This window comes from Lissotriton helveticus, chromosome 2_1 (genome assembly GCF_964261635.1).
Source record: "Lissotriton helveticus chromosome 2_1, aLisHel1.1, whole genome shotgun sequence".
Lineage (NCBI taxonomy): Eukaryota > Metazoa > Chordata > Amphibia > Caudata > Salamandridae > Lissotriton > Lissotriton helveticus.
Window position 1 is genome coordinate 878,650,810 of NC_136059.1, and position 19,163 is coordinate 878,669,972.

At 38.9% G+C, this 19,163-nt stretch overlaps 1 protein-coding gene across 1 annotated transcript in view; it reads right to left on the reverse strand.

Annotated features, from left to right (window-relative positions):
* The window catches only part of FBN2 (fibrillin 2), a 1,174,837-nt gene that overhangs the window by 577,422 nt on the left and 578,252 nt on the right, over positions 1-19,163 (reverse strand). The window contains exon 8 of the mRNA XM_078675609.1: positions 17,113-17,238. Coding sequence (XP_078531735.1) covers positions 17,113-17,238 — 126 coding nt within the window. The remainder of the gene's footprint in view (positions 1-17,112; positions 17,239-19,163) is intronic.

Sequence of the window (19,163 nt, forward strand, 5' to 3'; positions counted from 1 at the left end):
CTGCCTGCTGTACCTGCAATTACACTTGTGAACATCACAGATGACATGATTCTCGATTACTGCAAAGGACTAGCTGGCATGGTGCTCCCTGCTTCTCACCAGGTTGCAGCTGCCACTGCCAATCCAGATCAGGAGTAGTGCTATGATCTTAGTCCCGGTGACTGAATTTTGATGAAGAAGCATGTGCGGAAATCCTGTTCGAGCAAGGCTCCTACAAAGTCATTATGATCTCAAACCCTGCTGTAAAATGTATTGTGATAACTATTTGGGTGCATGCATCACACACTCAGAGAGTAAGATGTCCACGTGAAGAATAGTGTTCTTTGTGCCAGGTAAGAGAGCATAGGTGACAGCACATTCAGAAGAATAAGAAAGGGGTGAAGAACAGCTTGATCTTACACAAGATCAAGTTCCTGAAATATCGCAGAGTGGCGTAGAAGTACCCTCCGAAGAAACTGTTGAAGTTTCACAAAGACAGTTGAATGATCTAGATGAAGGAACATGTGTGAGAAAAAATTAAAAATCTGGAGTTTTGAATGTACAAGTACTAAAATCCAATTGAGATCAATTGTGTTAATCGAATGTATACCACCTACAATCATCGAAGGAACAAATTCTAGCGGTATAAGTGACACAGTAGAGGATCAGCAGAAACTAAAGAAATCTGAAAGTGCAAGAGTACCATACCATGTCAAAGGTATTCAGCACCTGGATGGACTTACTGTTTGAGAAATGTGCCAAGTGGATCAAATCAAAGTCCAGATGAATTGAGCTTCAATATGTTTAAGCCTCCATGACATGCCACAGTGACAAACAACATTGATTAAAATGAAATATTTTAAGCAAATATTGTAATTGAGAACATGATAAAGATTATTATTTTAACTTGATACGGAAAGGAGCTTCAATGACTAATGATTGTGTTAAAACTCAAGAAGTAAAAAAGACTGAAATAATAAAACAAACTACTAAAACAATTAAGAAGAATTGAAAAGAATTCCCTAGACCCAAGGTTGCAGCAGAAGAGTACGGAATGCATTTAGAAGAAGATGGAATAGGGTTAGGAATGACTCATGAAGATTCTCATATATAAGCTGAATTAAGTAACTGCAAGTACATTTTTGAAAAGGTTTTGCTCTTTGCGCAGGTTAAAGTTAAGGCAGAGAATCGAAATCTGCTTGCTTCAATATTCTACTGAAGGTCTAACTGTAGAGAAACATGTATTTCCTTACCAAAACTAGATGTAGGATCATTGTAGGTGTCACTTTAATAGTTGTATTTATAGTAATCATAACATAGTTCGACTCAATTTTATGCCAGCGTTGGAGATGCCTGTACCCACACCTGAACTACAAAATCTGCACACACAATTGATAAAACAAAATTGAAAGCTTCATTTGCAGACTATTTGAAAGAAGAGTCTCGGCTAATGTTTATTTGAGATTAGTTCAGGAATACACACATGCTTCATATGCCAAATATTGCTACCTTTGCACACATTGACTTTCTTGAGCCACAGATGAGTTGACACATCATCACATCCTGCTGTCATATGCATTTACATGTAGCATACTGCTTAGATTATTTAATAGAAAGGAATGTTTTGAATATTATTTTTCCAATTATGACATTATTTTTTTCAAAAGTACCCCTTTAAAAAAGTATGAATTTGCACCCACAGACAAAAGACCAAGACACTGGATAACATTTCTTTAGATCACCCACAGTTATAGACACTGTCCAGGCATACCAAAATAGTTTGATATGTTTGATGAAAACCTTAGAAAAGATACACATTTTGACATTAGAGCACAGGAGAGCTTAGATCTTTCATATTAAAACAAAGATGGCATTTATAAGAATGTTTGGAAGAAGAAGATGAATGGAAAAAGAAAATGGTATATCCAAAGTTGAAATTAGACAGTCAACAGAAAGAGAAAATATGTGTTTACAAAAGAAGAAATCAATTTTGAAAAGGCACATTGGGATCAGTAGTTGTGAACACACATCTGAAGTTTTGGGAGGACCTGTTCAAATGCTTACACGAGTAGAAGCAGGCATTCCATGGGCTAATTTTGTTTGTGTCCAGTTACACGGTGATTGGGAAGGTATTTGGTATTTAGTGTTAGTGTTTCCTTAAATGTATCATGTACATAGTATAGATGCTTTGACCATGACATCATCTCATAGACATATATGAAGTGTTTATGATGGAACACAATTTGTGGGAGACATCTTTGGAGCAATCGTTCCACCTGTAGGAGTAGTGTCAAATAATGCAAAGATGAGAAAGCATTCAACAGTAGTGGAGAAATTAGCAACTGGTACATCTGGTTCTTTGCTTGGCTGGTAGCACAAAATTAGTGGCTCTTAGATCAAGGGTTTGCAAGATTGATTAGCTTTCGAAATTGTGCTGGCAATAGTTAAGAATGATAGAAGAGTTCACAAAGAACATTTCTGACCGGAAATTTGAACTAGAACCATTAGAAACGACTAGTGTATTTAAAAAATTGAGGTAAAGGAGTTCTGCTATTAGTTGCTGGTTTGCAACAGTAGGAGGAGAACTTGTTAGAGCTATTTAGAAACCTGCACTTATTATATGTATTTTTTGATAACTTCATATGCTTTATATAACATAGTTAGATGCTGTCAAACAGAAGAATGAATGAAGAAGGAAACAGAGACATTAGAAGCGAATTAGAATTGAAAGAGAAAAAGAATAGAGAATGCAAGAAACTGAGAGATCTTGGGAAAAAATAAAACTGGAAAAGAAGGCTGAACTGAGAGTAAAAGTGTACTTTAAAGATTCATTTGTGAAGAAATTGTGATGGTTGATCAACCATCAGAGGGATGAAACTGCTAATGGAAATATTATTCACAAAATCCTTTAATAAAAATATAATGTGCAGAATTGTTGGTTAAAACTAGTGTGTTCAATGCGAAAATTGTAGCTGGCAACCAAAACCTATAGGCCTATAACCTAGTAATGAAGCATGGATTTTTTTTAGTTGACAGTACTGAACACGCCATGCTTTAATGTGAAGGCCCATTAATACTAAAATGCTTTTTTTCAATTTAAATGACTATTGTGCAAGTTGTTTTTCTTCTTTTTCGTGCAGAAGTTGCAATTTCAGAAGCTACTGTTTATTAGTTAATGAATGTTTTATTAGCCGACCAATAATGAGGTTCTCACCGCAAAAGATGTAGATGACAGGGAGGATGATTAATGGGAAGACTTTTTGGAAAACAAGCAAGCATGTGCCACAACATTCAAGGACATCTGGTTAAAAGACAACTGCATTCTGGTGTGAAGATGGGGAGTCGACTTTGAGCATACTGAAATCTTATTGGTCAACATGAAGAAGAAAGAATATTAATGTTGCAACATAGAAAACATGTGATTATAATATTGTGTATTCCTGGAATAGGCAGGGCTTTTATTGAGATTTTCACACATCCTTTTGTTAGACCGAGAGCAGCATCTCAGTCTGTTCCACTTTCCCAGAATCTCTGAGAGGAGACTCTGTACTATGTTTCTTGGACATCTCTTTATGAGAAGTCAGTTTCTTTCTTGTACTGCTGCTATTGGAGCTGAGGATACCTTCCAACTTATTCTTCAGAAGTCTTGTGCTTATGCTTGAGTCTCTCATCAGAACTCTTCATTGTTCATGTGTTTCTAAACTGACACCTTTTAATCCTTCTTGCATTGATCTTGACTTTGCTCAGAATAGCGAAGTTATTTTATGGAATGCACTTTTTACATTTTATTGCATTGATGCTTTATTTTGACTTACTGATTTGGCTTACCTTATTACTAAATATTGATTGATTATGTTAACCTTTAATGGTGGAACTTGGAGAATATTCTTTCAATAAAGGAATGAATAACTAAAGATTTGAAAATAATACTGTTCAACTCATACATAAATCTCATTATTGATTGAACTAAAAGTAGTGATAATTGATAACAATTTGTATTGACTTTAGTTCCTTACATCCCAGCTGACATTAAAGATACATCGACCTGTACTTGGGATTCATGGTGATAAGAGTAAGTGACAGGGGAACCCATGCTCCAGCACATGTTAAACATCGTATTACATCATACTAACAGTAACAAAGAGACAAAAGGAAACAACTGTACATAACTTATAACACCTCAAACAAGGGGAATCAAAAACAGTGCCTCACCCATTTTGGGTAATCAGCCCAAGTAGGATCAAGGTGTGTGTGGTACAGATGACAGTCCCAACATTGTCCGGCTATTGAAGGGTATGCCAGTCACATCCCCTTCCTTTGATTTCTAGTACCCACCCATGTTAGCAGTACCACCCTGGATTGCATATACCATTCCTCCCACAGCTGTAAGTGCAGAGTGAGTGTGCAAATCTGTATTCATATGTAAATCATGTTAATCCCTTCATGGTGGCTTATCAGCCAATTTAGCCTCCAGTGTAGTGATGTGTCCCTAGAGATCCCCACCAGCGATCTGCCCCTCTGCTTGCACTGTGAGTTGATTGCATCTAACTCAACTCTCACATATTTCTGTAAGCCATGCAGCCAGCAACCGATCTATAGTACAGTGTAAGATTTCCATGATATTGCCACTTGTCTTTTAAATAATATACGTGCCAGGTCCACAAAGCGACAGTCATATTTATTTGTTTTTGGTCCTGGACATTAGGCCCAACATACATATTTGTGATTCCATACTCCTAACACTTCAAATAAAACCTCTCCCACTTGCAGTCATGCCTGTGCTATGTTCTTCTACTCCAGTACCATGTGAAAGTAATATGTGTCAGCTGCCAAAACTGGGACTGTGCGATGAGGCACCAGGGTGCATGTGCCCTATGTGCTTTGGAGTAAGGTAAGTTTGATAAAGGAAGTTAAACTATGTAAAATTCAGCCTGGGGTTTCTTGATATCTTTTTACGTGTTTTGTGGCAGCAGCCCACTGCTTCTCAGAAACAAAAAAGCCTGAGCTGACTGACCAGTGGTACCTAATGTCTTTGCATTTGCGTGAGAAACCCAATGCCACATACAGGAGCGATACAACTCACCTCCTATTCCCATGTGACATTATATGCTTCAGAATACCAGATGTACCAGGTTCAGTCAGCCCCTATAGCAGTTTCAGAGTGGCAGTCAAGGTGTTGGGTGCAAGGAAGTTTCCCAGCCAATCCCATAATCATCTACCAGCTTTGTGAATTTCTGGAGAATAACCTGACCATATAGATCTCTCCTATATTGAACCAGGAACATTTATCAAATGATGCACCAACTTCAATGAGGGCAGGGACTGACCACAATGTTATCTACAGGGTATAGGCTGCGAGCATCACCTTGGGTTGTACGTTTTTGCACCAGCAAACCTTTGACAATGCAGTCAATCACCTATATGTGGGAAAGATTGTGACGTAGGCAATAACCATTCTCCTTCCAACTCATTCAGTAAGTCAGAGCAGTGCAGGTATCATATGTATTTCTGAGAAAAGGCATTTTTAAATATCACCAGTAACGCCGAAAACATATATACCAGACGTGGTAGCACCAACGTCTCTGCTATTGCCATTCATCCCATTGGAGACAGTAGAAGGGCGGTCCACAGGGGCAGTGACTATCAAACTGCAACAAGAACCTGTCCAAATTACCATTCATAAGCTTGTCTTCTGAGTAGGAAATATTCAAACCTAGATATTTAAATGTATCACCACATCATGCCTGAGAAGAAACAGGAATGCTGTCCGGCCTACCATTACACCCAGGTCTAAGACAGAACAGACAGAATTTAGCCCTATTTATGATATCCCATCAAACTCATTTAGTACTTCCATTAATCCGGTAAGTAGCTCTGAAGGCTTATGAAAAAAAATCAACTTGTCATCCGCATAGAGAGAGACTATGTACTAGTTATGATTAGGGCTCCCGGTTTTCCGTTTAAACGGATTTTTACATATAAATACAAAAACAATTTTTCCTTTGTCTGTATTTATATGTAAAAACGGTAAAATACTAGTAAATTTTGCTAGGCGGCAGTGCTTCAGCCCAGAGTTGCCACGCGCCTGGTCCTTTTGTTGCTGCCCCAGCCTTTGTTTTAAATTTGGCATGTATTTATGTGGCCTCAGGTGACAGATTAATGGCACGCAACGCCCAATGGATTAAAGAGCTTCAGACACCCCTGCCTCCCCCCCGTGTGTGTGTCAGCCCGGCAGAGACAGCTTCGCGGCAACACACACACAGTGGCACCAGAGTACTTCACAGGTCGTTAAAAGACCATTTATTTGCTAACGAGGCTTTCTTGTGTGTTCTCACCCCTTCTAAGCGTCCCTGCAGCTCCGCCCTGCAATTTGAATCTTGGGGTCAACTATTTCAAGTCTTTTATCATGACTTGCAGACCTCACAGTACGAAAGCAAAAACCTTTTTTACGGGGAAATCAGCTTTGGAGACAGAGAATGATTTTAACTATTTAGGGCTCTTCTTCGCTCTTCTCTTGCATGGAACTCACTTTTAACCGCCAGAGCACAATAATTTAATAGGCACATTGAGGCAATCTTCAGATTTTCCCACAGGCTCGGACAGAAATCAACGAAAGAATTGCTTAACTTGAACAAAACCAATTGGATTTCTGCAGGGTCATATGGAGCAGGTCTATGGGGGTATGCACACACAAACATTCTCCAGAGGATAGAATTGAGAACCCATAGGGAAGGCCTAGTTTTTCTACAGAACATTTCTGCAAAAGAAACATGCTCTGGAGTGCTACATTTTATGAGAAGGGCATTAGTTATTAGAAAAAGGTATGAGGTCATCCTTCTGTGATCGTTGCATTAACCCTGCTCCGAACTAGCTGTTGCATAGATATTTTATAATTTTAGCTTCTTATAATTTATAAACTTTTACTTATTGAATGTTGTAGGGGTCTTATTACTATGCTATCTCTACCACATAAGTTCTCCAATGGTCGCTGTAACGCTATTTTAACAATTTTACTTTTTAGCTGGAAAAGCATTATTTATTTATTTTATGCATTATATGTGCTCTTTTTATTGTCTTTCATGGTTCACTCCGAATAAAGATTTGATTCAGTCAGACTCAGGGACCACGTTGCAGCTGCTGATGAGCCACTACCAGTATTTGACTTGAGTTAATTTAAACCTATGGGCTTTGAAATGTTTTTCTTAAAGTTCCTAGAAGAGTCTGTTGTGAGGGAAAAGAAGAAAGCCAAGCGGGATTGCACAGGATTTAAGACAGATTTGCATTTGAATCTACTTAAATCTAGTTAGGAGGCTGCCAGCGAGGAGGATGGTAGTAGAGAGTCAGCTAGTGAGGAGGAAGGCAGCGAGGTTTGTTGTTCCCTCAGCTCTTGTGTCCGTGTACAAGCAGTTGCACAAGTGTTTTTGGCGACTGAAATAAATGTGGAAAAATACTAGGTGCAGCGTCGTCTTTTGCTTGTGGCAAAAATAAATGCGGATAAATACAGAAAAAATGCCCCCAAAATAAATATGGATAAATACAGACGGAAATGGCAAAAAAATAAATACCATAAAACCGGGAGCCCTAGTTATGATATGCTCGTTGCCCCAATCAGTGGCTCTCTTTTGCAAGACATACACTAGCAGCTTCATTGTCAAGGTAGAAATAGAGAGGGCTATGGTCACCCCAGTCGTACTTGTCTGAATACACAAAATTATCTGAGATAACCTGCGCTGTATGTTCTCTTACAGTGGGGTTAGAATAAGGTAAGCGCACCCAGCCTAGAAACTCTTGGCCCAATGCCCTTTTTGTAAGAAAGGTCCATTATGTAGGGCCAGCTTAGAGTCTCAAAAGCTTTTTTTGATATCGAGAAACACCTCTACTGGGTTCCCGATGGTGCATTTTGCTATATCTATATGAACAATTAGGGACCTAAGATTTGGGATAATTCCATTCTGTGTTTTGACAAAATATTGAGTTGCAAATATCAGGAGGAACAAATATAGGGGGAAATATTGCACACACAAAAATAGCATGATGCAAAAATATTGTTGTCAAGAATATTGCTACTTCAGAAAAGTAATATCATTTTTAATAATATTGTTGTTTTTAATATCATTTTCAATAATTAAATTGTACATAATATTGTTTTAAAATAATTGTTGTTTGTTTAGGTTCATATATTAATTTTACCTGTTACTGTTATTTATATACAAATTTTCTTAAATACAGTTTTCAGTTTTAAGTGATTTAGAATTGTTTTATATAAATGTTAATGGTAATGTATAATGTCTTAGTGAGTTGTTGGCATTGTAGGAGTGTAGGGTGGGAAGGTAATGAAGCTTTAACAATTAAAAATGTAATACTACTTATTGAATTGATTATTAACTAAGTAAATTGTACAATAATTATATATTTTTGTATGTTTTAGGTGTCGGCTGCTGTGTTTGTAGGGGTATAGGTTGGGATGTTAAATAATTAATTAATTTAAATTAAGAATTAACTATTAATTGCTATTTATATTAAATTATTTAATTGATTCTCCATTATGTAAATTGTGGTACACTTATTTATTTGAGTTACTTTTTGTTGCCGGATGCTGGCTTTGTAGGGGTTTAATGTAGTAAGTAAATTAAGTAATAATTAATCAACAATGAATAAACCAGTGATTTAATATGTAAGAAATGGAACACTTCTTTTTTTAGTTATATTTTAGGTGCAGACTGCTAGGTTCGTAGGGGTTCAGGGAGGGAAGTTAATTAAATAGTTAATACTTGAACAACAATTATTTATAAAATTATTTTTGTAAGTAATTATGTAAATCGAATAATTATTGTAGTTTTTTAAATATATATATATTGTTTATGTTAATTAATATATTTTTTATTTAAAGATTGTTATTTTCTTCTACATTCTTGGGGTTATAAGTATTTTTCCTATTCTTGCTTAGACTTCAGTCGGAATAGTAAAATTAACATATTTGCGGTTCAACACTTTCCTATTGTATACACTGGAGTGGGAATAGTATATTTGACACCTCCAAAGTCCAACACTTTCTCTACTGTTGTACTGACTGGAGTAGGAATAGTAAATCTAACTCCTTCAAAATCTAACACTTTCCTTACTCTTGCAGGGATGGGAGTGCGAATAGTAGATTTCACCCCTCCAAAATCCAATGCTTTCCTTGCTGTTGCATAGACTGGAGTGGGAATAGTAAATTTCCATCCAAAGTCTAACACTTTCCAAGCTATTGTGCTGTTTGAAGTGGGAATAATAAATTTCACTACTCTGAAATCCAATGCTTTTCCTATTGTTGCATTGTTTGGAGTGGAAATAGTATATTTAATCTCTCCAAAGTCCAGCACTTTCCCTACTGTTGTGTAGAATAGAATGTGATACTAAATTTCACTCCTCCGAAATCCAATGGTTTTCCTACTGTTGCTTAGACAGGTGTGGAAATAATAAAGGTCACCCTCCGTAGTCTAATGCTTTCTCGACTGTTACACTGACTGGAGTAGGAATAGTAAATCTAACTCCTCTGAAGTCCAACACTTACCCTATTATTGTGGTAACTGGAGTAGGAATACTAAATCTAACCCCTAGGAAGTCCATCATGTTTCTAACTGTTGCATAAACTAGAGTGGGTATAGTGCATTCATTATTCTTAGACTTTTGTAGTTTTATAATATTGGTTAAATAGATCTAGAGCATTAATTGTTTAATTTTGTCGAAATGTCCTTTATTTGTTTTTATTTTAAAATGTATGTTAATGATTATAGTTTTTTGTACATTTGTTTTTTTGGTATGTATATTTTATATATATATATATATATATATGTATATATATATATATATATATATATATATATATATATATATATATATACATATATATATATATATATATATATACACATCTATATATATTTATACATATATATAAACGATGTAACATAATTAGTACAAATATTTATTACTATTTTGAATGTATTACTACGAATATACATACACACATATTTTCATATTAATACATTTAGAATATGTAAAAATACACCGTTTAATAGGTTTGTCAACATATATATAATATATAGATGTATATTCTTATCAATTACTATAAAATATAACAAAAGTAATATAATGTCAAATAAATAGTTTGATTAATTATGTTACTATGTATGTATATATATATATGTGTATATATATATATATATATATATATGAATACAAACATACACATAAGTGTTTGTGTTTATATTAGTATATATTTATATGTAGCATTAAATATTAATGGAATATATTTAATTTACATTATAATACATTTATATATCAAAATATTTAACATTTACTCCTTTGAATTCTATTTATAATACAAAATCATTTTGGTTATTTTTTACTATATCCTCAGGATGCTGCGGAGGTTTCTTCCCCTGTTGTCGGAGGAGCACAGGAGGCTGACGGTACAGGCTCTTATTGGGTCCAGGTTAGATTATTCTAACATCCTCTACTTAGGCCTTCCAGAATACTTGCTGCAGCGGCTCCAAGTGGTGCAGAACGCGGCCGCAAGAGCCATTTTTGGCTTAAACAGGCGGGCGAGTGCAACGGGGCTGTTGAAGACCTTGCACTGGCTTCCAGTCCGGAAACGGATTGCCTTTAAGGCTCTGACCCTGGCCTATAAGGCCCTCCATGTGGTGGGGGCAAAATATCTTCAAAAGAGAATGACTTTTTACCATCCAACTCGCTCCTTGAGGTCTGAGTCTCTATTTTTGGCGGTCGTCCCGCGAGTCAAGAGAGCCTGCGTGGGTGGCCGCTCCTTTGGCCTACTTGCACCGCGGCTGTGGAACTCCCTGCCGCTCTCGCTGCGGGAAGCAACCAGCTTACTGGCCTTCAGAAAGGATCTTAAGACGTGGCTGTTCACTCAGTAGACCTTGCTTTGTGTGTTTTTCTGGTTTTATTGTTTGTCCCCCTCTTTTAACGTGTTATGTTATTATGATGCAGCTCTCCTTTACCTAAAGCGCCGGGATACTCTTTTTGAGTCGCCGTGCGCTATACAAAAGATTAAATAACATAACATAACATAACTATATTAGTGTCAACGATATTTTTTTCTGATATTTTTGTACTTATTATTAAAAGCATAGGGACATAACATTTTGGTGAACGATAATTTTGAACCAATATTTTAGTCAATCAATATAGTTTACTTTGATATTGTGTAAGTGATCCATCCATTCTGATGCGGATAGATCAGCGTCTGGATCGCCAGCATCAGCCTATTGGCTATATGCGGCTCAGTATTTTGCAATCCTGGTTTAGTGGTTAACAATGACAGCGGCTTGTACGACCTTACATCCAATGGGCCCCTGCCCATCGTAGTCTAAACCACTTACTATTGTCCCAAGCTCCGTCTCCTTCTGGTAGACTGACAAAAGTTGGCAGACTACAATAGTACTGAAAGAGGTTTAAAATTCTATGGGCAAGTCACCTGTGGCCATGGTCTCATTATGCACCATTAATATAATGGCAGAATGCACCTCCTCTATCTGGATTGGGCCCTCTAAAATTGAATATTGCAGAGGGTCAATCTGAGGTAGTGTGATCCCATTCATATAAGTTTGTATCTCAGTCTTAGTAGCACTGTGGCTTGCTGTGGAAAGCGTCCTATAGTAGTCTACAAACACATCACGTATTATTTGCTCAGTGTCGGCCATCCCACCAGCTTCAGTACTAATTACCCCAGTTAGTGTCCTACGTGACTCGTATTGATGAGCCAGGGGGGAAGCCTGCCCGACCTATTGCCCTCAGCATGCTGCCTTGCAAGGTATTCCTTATAGTCTCTTCTAACCAGGCTTTCGGGTAATTTTGAGGTGTTTCCGTCTTAGTACAGTGAAATGCTGTCCCACCTGTGGGTGGGACAGTAGTTGGGTTTCCGCTTCCTAAATGTTCTATTCCTTGGAAAGAAGGTTCTTAATTAGTACATGTTTGAGACTCCAGGTTTAATTAATGCAGTGTCCTCTTACAACCACCTTGAAAGTCTCCCACTCCACCCTGCATTTCTGTTGAAATATTACATAATGTATGTTCCCAGCATCTCCCTAAACAGGACTTCAGCAGCATCACTGGTCGCAATTTTCATGTGGGAATCTTAGCTCTACCCTTCCCCCAGGACATAATCAATTTAAGTGTGTTGTGGTCAGACAATGTGTGACCCAGGTATTCCATATCCACCAACTTATCACACAATGCATCACTGGATACAATGTAGTTGGTGGACTGGCGAGTAAAAGGAATACTTCTTGGATTTGGGGTGCATAAGTCTCCATATCTCATATTCTCCAGTCACTTTCGGGAGTGTTGTGTCACTTTGATCGCTAAAGTGTTCAGCAGTTGTGAACTGTAGCGGTAATTTGCAGTGTCATGTATGTAATTAAAATCACCTGACAAAGAATCTGGACCTGCCAATCCTGTAAAATTGCTGGAGACAACATGCTAAAAAAAGGAATTTGATTGACATTTGGGGCATACAGTGCTCCAGCTGTGAAAGTCCTACCATCCTGCCAAATTTCCACAAATTATCTACCTTAGGTTGATAATTTTGTGGGACAATACATAGGAGACTCCTGACACTATATACACTAGTGTGTCCATTGCAAATGCAGAATATGTAGTGCTGAAAATCTTACCTCTCTGGTGTTTTGCTACTTTGTGAAGTTCCAGGGCCTCTGGGGTGTGTTTCCTGAAGGCAGACCATATGTATGTCACTGAACTTCACGTATGTGAGTAGACTCTGTGTTTTATGGGAGGGGCCAGCCTAGTTTTTACCACGGAAAAAAATGTTTATGACATAGGAATGTTAATCCTGGGCCCCTAGGAGCCTGGAGACTCCTGTTCATTCATTCCACACATCTCATTGCCACAATCCAGTGCTGTTCCAACACTCACAGCCAAGTCATTGGTGTGTGACACTGTCACATGGATCCCCAGAAATATAAAATTCAACCTCCAACTGCCACATCCATGCAGAAGACACGACTTTGACCTCCGGACCCCAAACCCCAATCAACATATAAAGTCAATTATCATTCACAAGGCTTTCCATGATGTTCATGGATGTGTGGAATGTGGAATACAACCCTCACGGCGCGTCATAGGGCCCACTCCTAAGTTCTGCTCACTCCTCAGATCTCTCAGTATGTAACTTGCCGCATTCTAGAAGTCAAATCTTATCCCACCTTCCATCTCAGTACCTCCCTATGGCCCGCAAGAACAGTTTAAGGATACTGAGTCAAATATGTATGTTTTCTACATCAAACAATATCATCTGCTTCCATCGGAGTCAGCGTGGGGTCACAGTCTTGTTCAGAGTGTGACTCACTCAGGACGCATCTTACCACCCTCGATCCGTGTCAGGTCAGAGTCATGTAGTTAGGGCTGTGCAGCACCCGGCGAGAGCCCTTCTGTGAAGACCCATGCCCTGTCCATCACCACCTCCTCCTACATGGATCTAATGTGAGATCTCTAGAGTTGGCATCTCCCCGATTGCTGAGATTCCCAATTCGCTGACTCTCCTCTCCTGTCAATTAGTAGACTGACCTCTTTCCATTGAAACCTCTCCCAGACTGTGTTTGGAAATGTGAAGAAATGTGTTTGATCATTGCCTGTTATCTTAGCTTAGTAGGGTTCATAAGGACAATTCTGAGGTGCCTGCAATTGTTTCTGAACCTTTACAAAGTTACCTTGCTGTCATTGGACCACATTGGTATAGTCAGGGTACATTATGATAGTGTTCCCATCCAGGACCCAATGTCCACTGCTGTGTGCTATTTGAAGTAACAAGTCTCTATCCCTGAAATTGAACAGCCTGGACACAATGGCACATGGAGGTCGCCACGCAGCTGGTGATTGGCCTGGGACTCGATCCTTCTAAACAGAGAAAGACTGCAGGATTTTGCCTTGCAGAACCGTCATGGTCAATCACTCTTTTATGACTTATTTAACATAAGGACCCTCATTTAGTTCCAGTATCCCAACTATTTATATATTGTTTTGGCGTTAGTGCCCCTCAGAGTCCTCAGATCTGAATTTTAAAGCCTTAATCTCTTCTGCAGAGATTCTATTTGTGTGTGCATCTCTATCACAGTTGGATGCATAGTCACAAGTGTGGTTCCAGTACAGTTTCGGCTAATTTCCTGTGGTTGGCTCTCAGTAGTCCAATCTCTTGAGCAAATGAGTAGATTTTACCCTTGAGTGTGACTTTGGTATCTAGGATGGAGTGAGGTATCTTATCAAACTTCCCCGTATGGCTGTCCAGGGTTAGTCCTATGTGACTCACGGATGCGCACTTTGTGAGAGCCACTCTCTGAGATGGCACTCTTTGGAGGATTTAAACATGGTGCCTTGGGTTTGACCATTGTGACAGATGGTCACCAACTCACAGGCCGAGATAGTTCCACCCCTTTGGCAGCCTGCGATTCAAGTTGACTCTCTGGCATTGGAAGCCACACAACTCTTGATTTGGTCCCTGTTGGTACTCCCAGTCTTACCATCCTAATGGACCTTTATGGGTCTTGTTACCCACAACCAGTGACAGATACAGTACTCCTCCATAATGCCGGTAGCAACACACTTCCTCACCTGTAACCAGAGATGTGTTGTGCTCCATTCCAAGAGGGGAAGGGGTGCTTTCAGTCAGGGACCCCAACGCATAGGGGAAGCATACAGTGGCTGTAACATGAGAGGGAGAGACCCCCATTTCAATAGGGTCCCTCTTTGGAACTCCACCAGCTTAATAGTACAGAAACACTTGTTCCCGTCTAGATGAGTAGTTAAGAAGGGAAGAGAGAACCGTTGTTGTATTCACCAGTGACCTCCTCCAAGAATAACAAGTCCTCTATGTCCCCAAGGGTATACACCCGTTACGACGCAACTTTTACTCCGCACTACCATTACAACGCGGGCATTACAACGCATGACATTACAACGCATTGCGCTGGGGGGCGCTCTAGGATAAGAGGTAAGTTTAATTTACTATCCAACACCTTCCCTAGGGTCCACGGGGACTGGAGTTAGAATAGTAAATTATACTTACCACTATCCAGCACCCCAAAGCGCTATGCGTTGTAACGGTATTCGTTGTAAATACCGCGTTGTAATGGTATGCGGAGTAAAAGTATGCGTTGTAACGTCATACATCCGTCCCCAAGCCTCACATTCTTCCGAAGCCCGGCCCAGAGACATGCTAATTAACACATTTAGGCCTACACCTTTATCAGAGAACTCCAAGTTAACTGGCCGCTGCCAGCGTCTTTCCGAATATGTGCCTGCCTCTGGATGATTCTCATTCGGGTAGTTGTATACACCATCCCACTCCCATACTTCAAGCGCCAACGGAACCAATGCAAGGGAGGCACACTGCCGTATCAGCGGGCCACGTACATGCAGCTCACTGAAGAAGTCACAGGGGCTGCCACTGCCAAACCAGCACTGCGCGGCCTAACTTGAATGTTGCTTCGACCACCTGGACAACTGACTAGTGCAATAAGGCAGTTTGAAAGAGTTACGTACACAATAATACTGATTACGGGCGCTATAAATTAAGCAACTTGCTTGGCTGCCGTCTTGGCCATGTCCCATATGGTAATCTCCTACTGTGAATATACCAGGTGGAAACTACTGTCAAGTCTTCATCTTTAAACAGGATGGCGGTAACACTCTTACTTTCACACTTAACCTTTCACACAATCACACAGGGAAACCACCAATAAATAAAGAAACCTTTTCACTGATAAACAAAAGCCCGGCCTGTTGGTTTTGCCAGTGCTTGCTGATCTGGTACCACACTGAATCATATTCTATTTGATCCTTATTGTTAAAATGATTTTAAATGATCAAATATGGGATGCATTACAGTTGTTAGCATATTTTCTGATAGATTATTTAAAGCCAGGTTCTGAAAATCTGGTTTACCTACAAAGTATCTGGAGGCACATGAAACAGTTGAATACATACCATCTGACGTTTCAGATTTCTGCTTTAAAATGTACAAGTTACAGCAATAATAGGGGCATGGCCACGCCTTCATCTTAACTTGATTTTAAGAACGTTATTTAATTCCTTTCGCACTTTGTCTGTGTTGCTTGTTGCAGTTGTTTTTATTTTCTTCTTAACATATTTTTACATATTCGTAGGATGTAAATTATTCCTGGTCTGATATTTCAATACATTTTGTATCAAATATCAAATCCAGAAAAGGCCTCTTTACTTTACTTTTTCCAAAGGGGCAACAAAATGCAGTTCATTCACTATAAATAAAGTTTAATGCTTCAGAGTCTGCGGCGGTAAAAAAACACTTTAGTACCACTATGAATATACGATGCATCCAAACCTACTAATTTAAGATACCACAAATTATAACAGATCATAAAAACATGCCTCAGTACAGATAGATCTGTCCAATCATTTCTCAGAAAAACAAGCATCTTCTATTGTCGAAAGAACCCGCAGGAGAGATAACAACAATTTCATAATGTGGTTCTTGCTATCCCACCACTAATGACTCCAACATCCACAAACCTTTTGGCACTAAATCTTTATGACAGCTTGTCATCAGCTTTTTTTGGAGCTAGAATGGAAACAACTCTCACTGTTGCACAACAGCCTTCTGAGATGCCAAGGAAAGCCAATTTTACTTGAATGCACGTGCTTCAAGTTTCTTTTCACTTAAAATACCAGTTTCCACAGAACTTAAAAACAACTCAACAGTGAGGTTCAGTGGAGCATAGAGAACTTTTTTTTAAATGCCAAAATTAAGTCCTGAAAATTACCCATGTGCCGACGCGTTAACATCGAATAGGATTCAGCTGCCCTTGATTGTCCATCATGCATCCATGATTATCCAAGCCCTTCAAAAATGGTGCTGACCTATGCAGTGCAGGCCATCTATGGAGGTTACCTAGCCACGAGGACATTTGCAGAAGTAGCTACCCAGTGTGTTCCAGCTATCGCCTCCTTCACAGATGCCAAAAGGAAGTACTGAAAATTACCCATGTGCTCACGCGTTGACATCAGATAGAATTCACTTGCCCTAGATTGCCCAGCATGCATCCATGATTATCTAAGAAAGTTCAAAATAGTGCTGACCTATGCAGTGCGAGCCATCTATGGAGGTTACGTAGCCACGAGGACATTTGCAGAAGTAGCTCCCCACTGTGTTTGAGCATTCGCCTCCTTCACAGATGCCAGGAATGATGCTGCACTCATCGATGTCTGCAATGGGAAAGAGAAAATATAGAGACAATCAAAATGTTTCTTAAGAGTAGCCTTATTGCCCTACACAGTAGTCTGCAATGTACTCCACAGGAAAATCCAGTTACTTGAAAAGCAGGTTAAAGTAGATAAAACCTAATTTCCAAAATATGTTTTGTATTTAAATCAATTCAAAAATTTGGGCTTACAATGATAATTTCAAAATACTGATTATTTGAATGAGAATTTCAAGATTTGTATCTTTCTGTCGGTGTACCTGTCTAGTACAGCAGATTATTCACAGAATTAACCGATAAGAAAAGTGTTGGAATGGGTTGCATGCCAGAATATTTTACACATAAATATAATCTGATCTAAACATTATAGTTTGCAAAAATATATATATACTATTAAAGTATGTGGAGCAATATGTTTGTAGGATCTAGGACACTATCTGTAGTTATCGCAGTCGATATTCTGACAATGCTAGTTTGGCACCACACTGTTAGAATGTAAGTGTTCCCACAAAACGCCCCGACAGTTTCTGAGAAAGGGTTTTCCCACCAGATGAATGATTTCATGTTGCGCAAAAATAGGTTCCATGTGCTAATGCTCATATCAGGTGAGCTTTCACTTGTGGATTACCTGTTTTGTGGACACCCTCTAGGAGTACAGTTGAAGATAAGTAGGGCAGATGAGGAGTACCCTCGAATATTTACAATGCTCATAAGTTTCCATGAGCGCTTGCAGCAGTTTTACAGGTTTGTGGCTTAAAGAAGGGCAGGGCTCTGGACATATGAGATCATGCTAAACAACAACGGAGCATGTGCAACATGGATGACTGAGCCGTTTGACTTTCAGCAAAGGTATGCTACCTGAATATGAGTCCTAAATACTGTACTGCAAAAAATATTCTAGCAAGAATATTGGCAACAGATGCTTTTGTAGGCAAGTATACATTAGTACGTGTAGATTTACTATTCTTAACTTTACATATATGTACCTTGACGATATGTATCTTTAATATATGTACAAGTGAAGTTAAGAACAATAAATCTAACTTAGCTCTGTATATTTATGTTCACAATACTTTTGTTTTCGATATTCTAGCTATAATTTCCTGGTAGCATAATATTTTTGTGACTGAAATTCTGACATACAATTATAGTAAATGGTCAGTCTTGGAGACAGACATATGTTTTTCCTCATCAGACATTTACTGAGAGCAATAGAGTTAAAAACACACAAAGGGGAAATAATGGAGAAGAGAGACAGAAATCCCATCACAAAGTGAGAAAGCAACAAGAGAGAGATGAAGGAGCAGGGAGGGTCTGGTAGTCGATTATAGAGGATGAGGTGGATTCAAGACTACTCAGTCTTTGCATTTGGTGTGCCAGCATTTATTAGCACTGGCCACTGGCTTATGAGCAGAGTTGGCCACCGGTGTACTCATTCTTGAACAAGGAAGCACTGCTTCTGAGGTATGGCTTGGAGCACAGTTCTTTTTCCTCTCTAATCACAAAACACTTACTCCCTTCTTGCTTGTTTTCTATTGGCACACATTGGTGTTAATGACTGCCAAAGACCGTTTAGAGATGATGTAGTAGGGATCACAACCTATCCAAAGAATGCAGTGTTTTTATACAATATCTTCAATTAGTGCATTCTTCTCAATGAAAAAGATAAGAAAGCACTTGGAAATTGAAACTTTTATTGTTTCCAGAAGCATAACTGTGCCCAGTTCTCAAGATATATGCTCTACGCACTCCAAGGAGGATTACATTAAATGTTTAGGAGTGTGGTCCCTCTGAAAATAAAAGAACGAAAATATTTGCTGAAGGGGTCCAGGTTTGAGCTAGTGAGATACTAGTGAGGTCTAAGGAAGTGTTTTGCTTGTTAGGAGAGTGAAGATAATTGCAAGGAGGGTGTCACCTTCAAAATGAGGG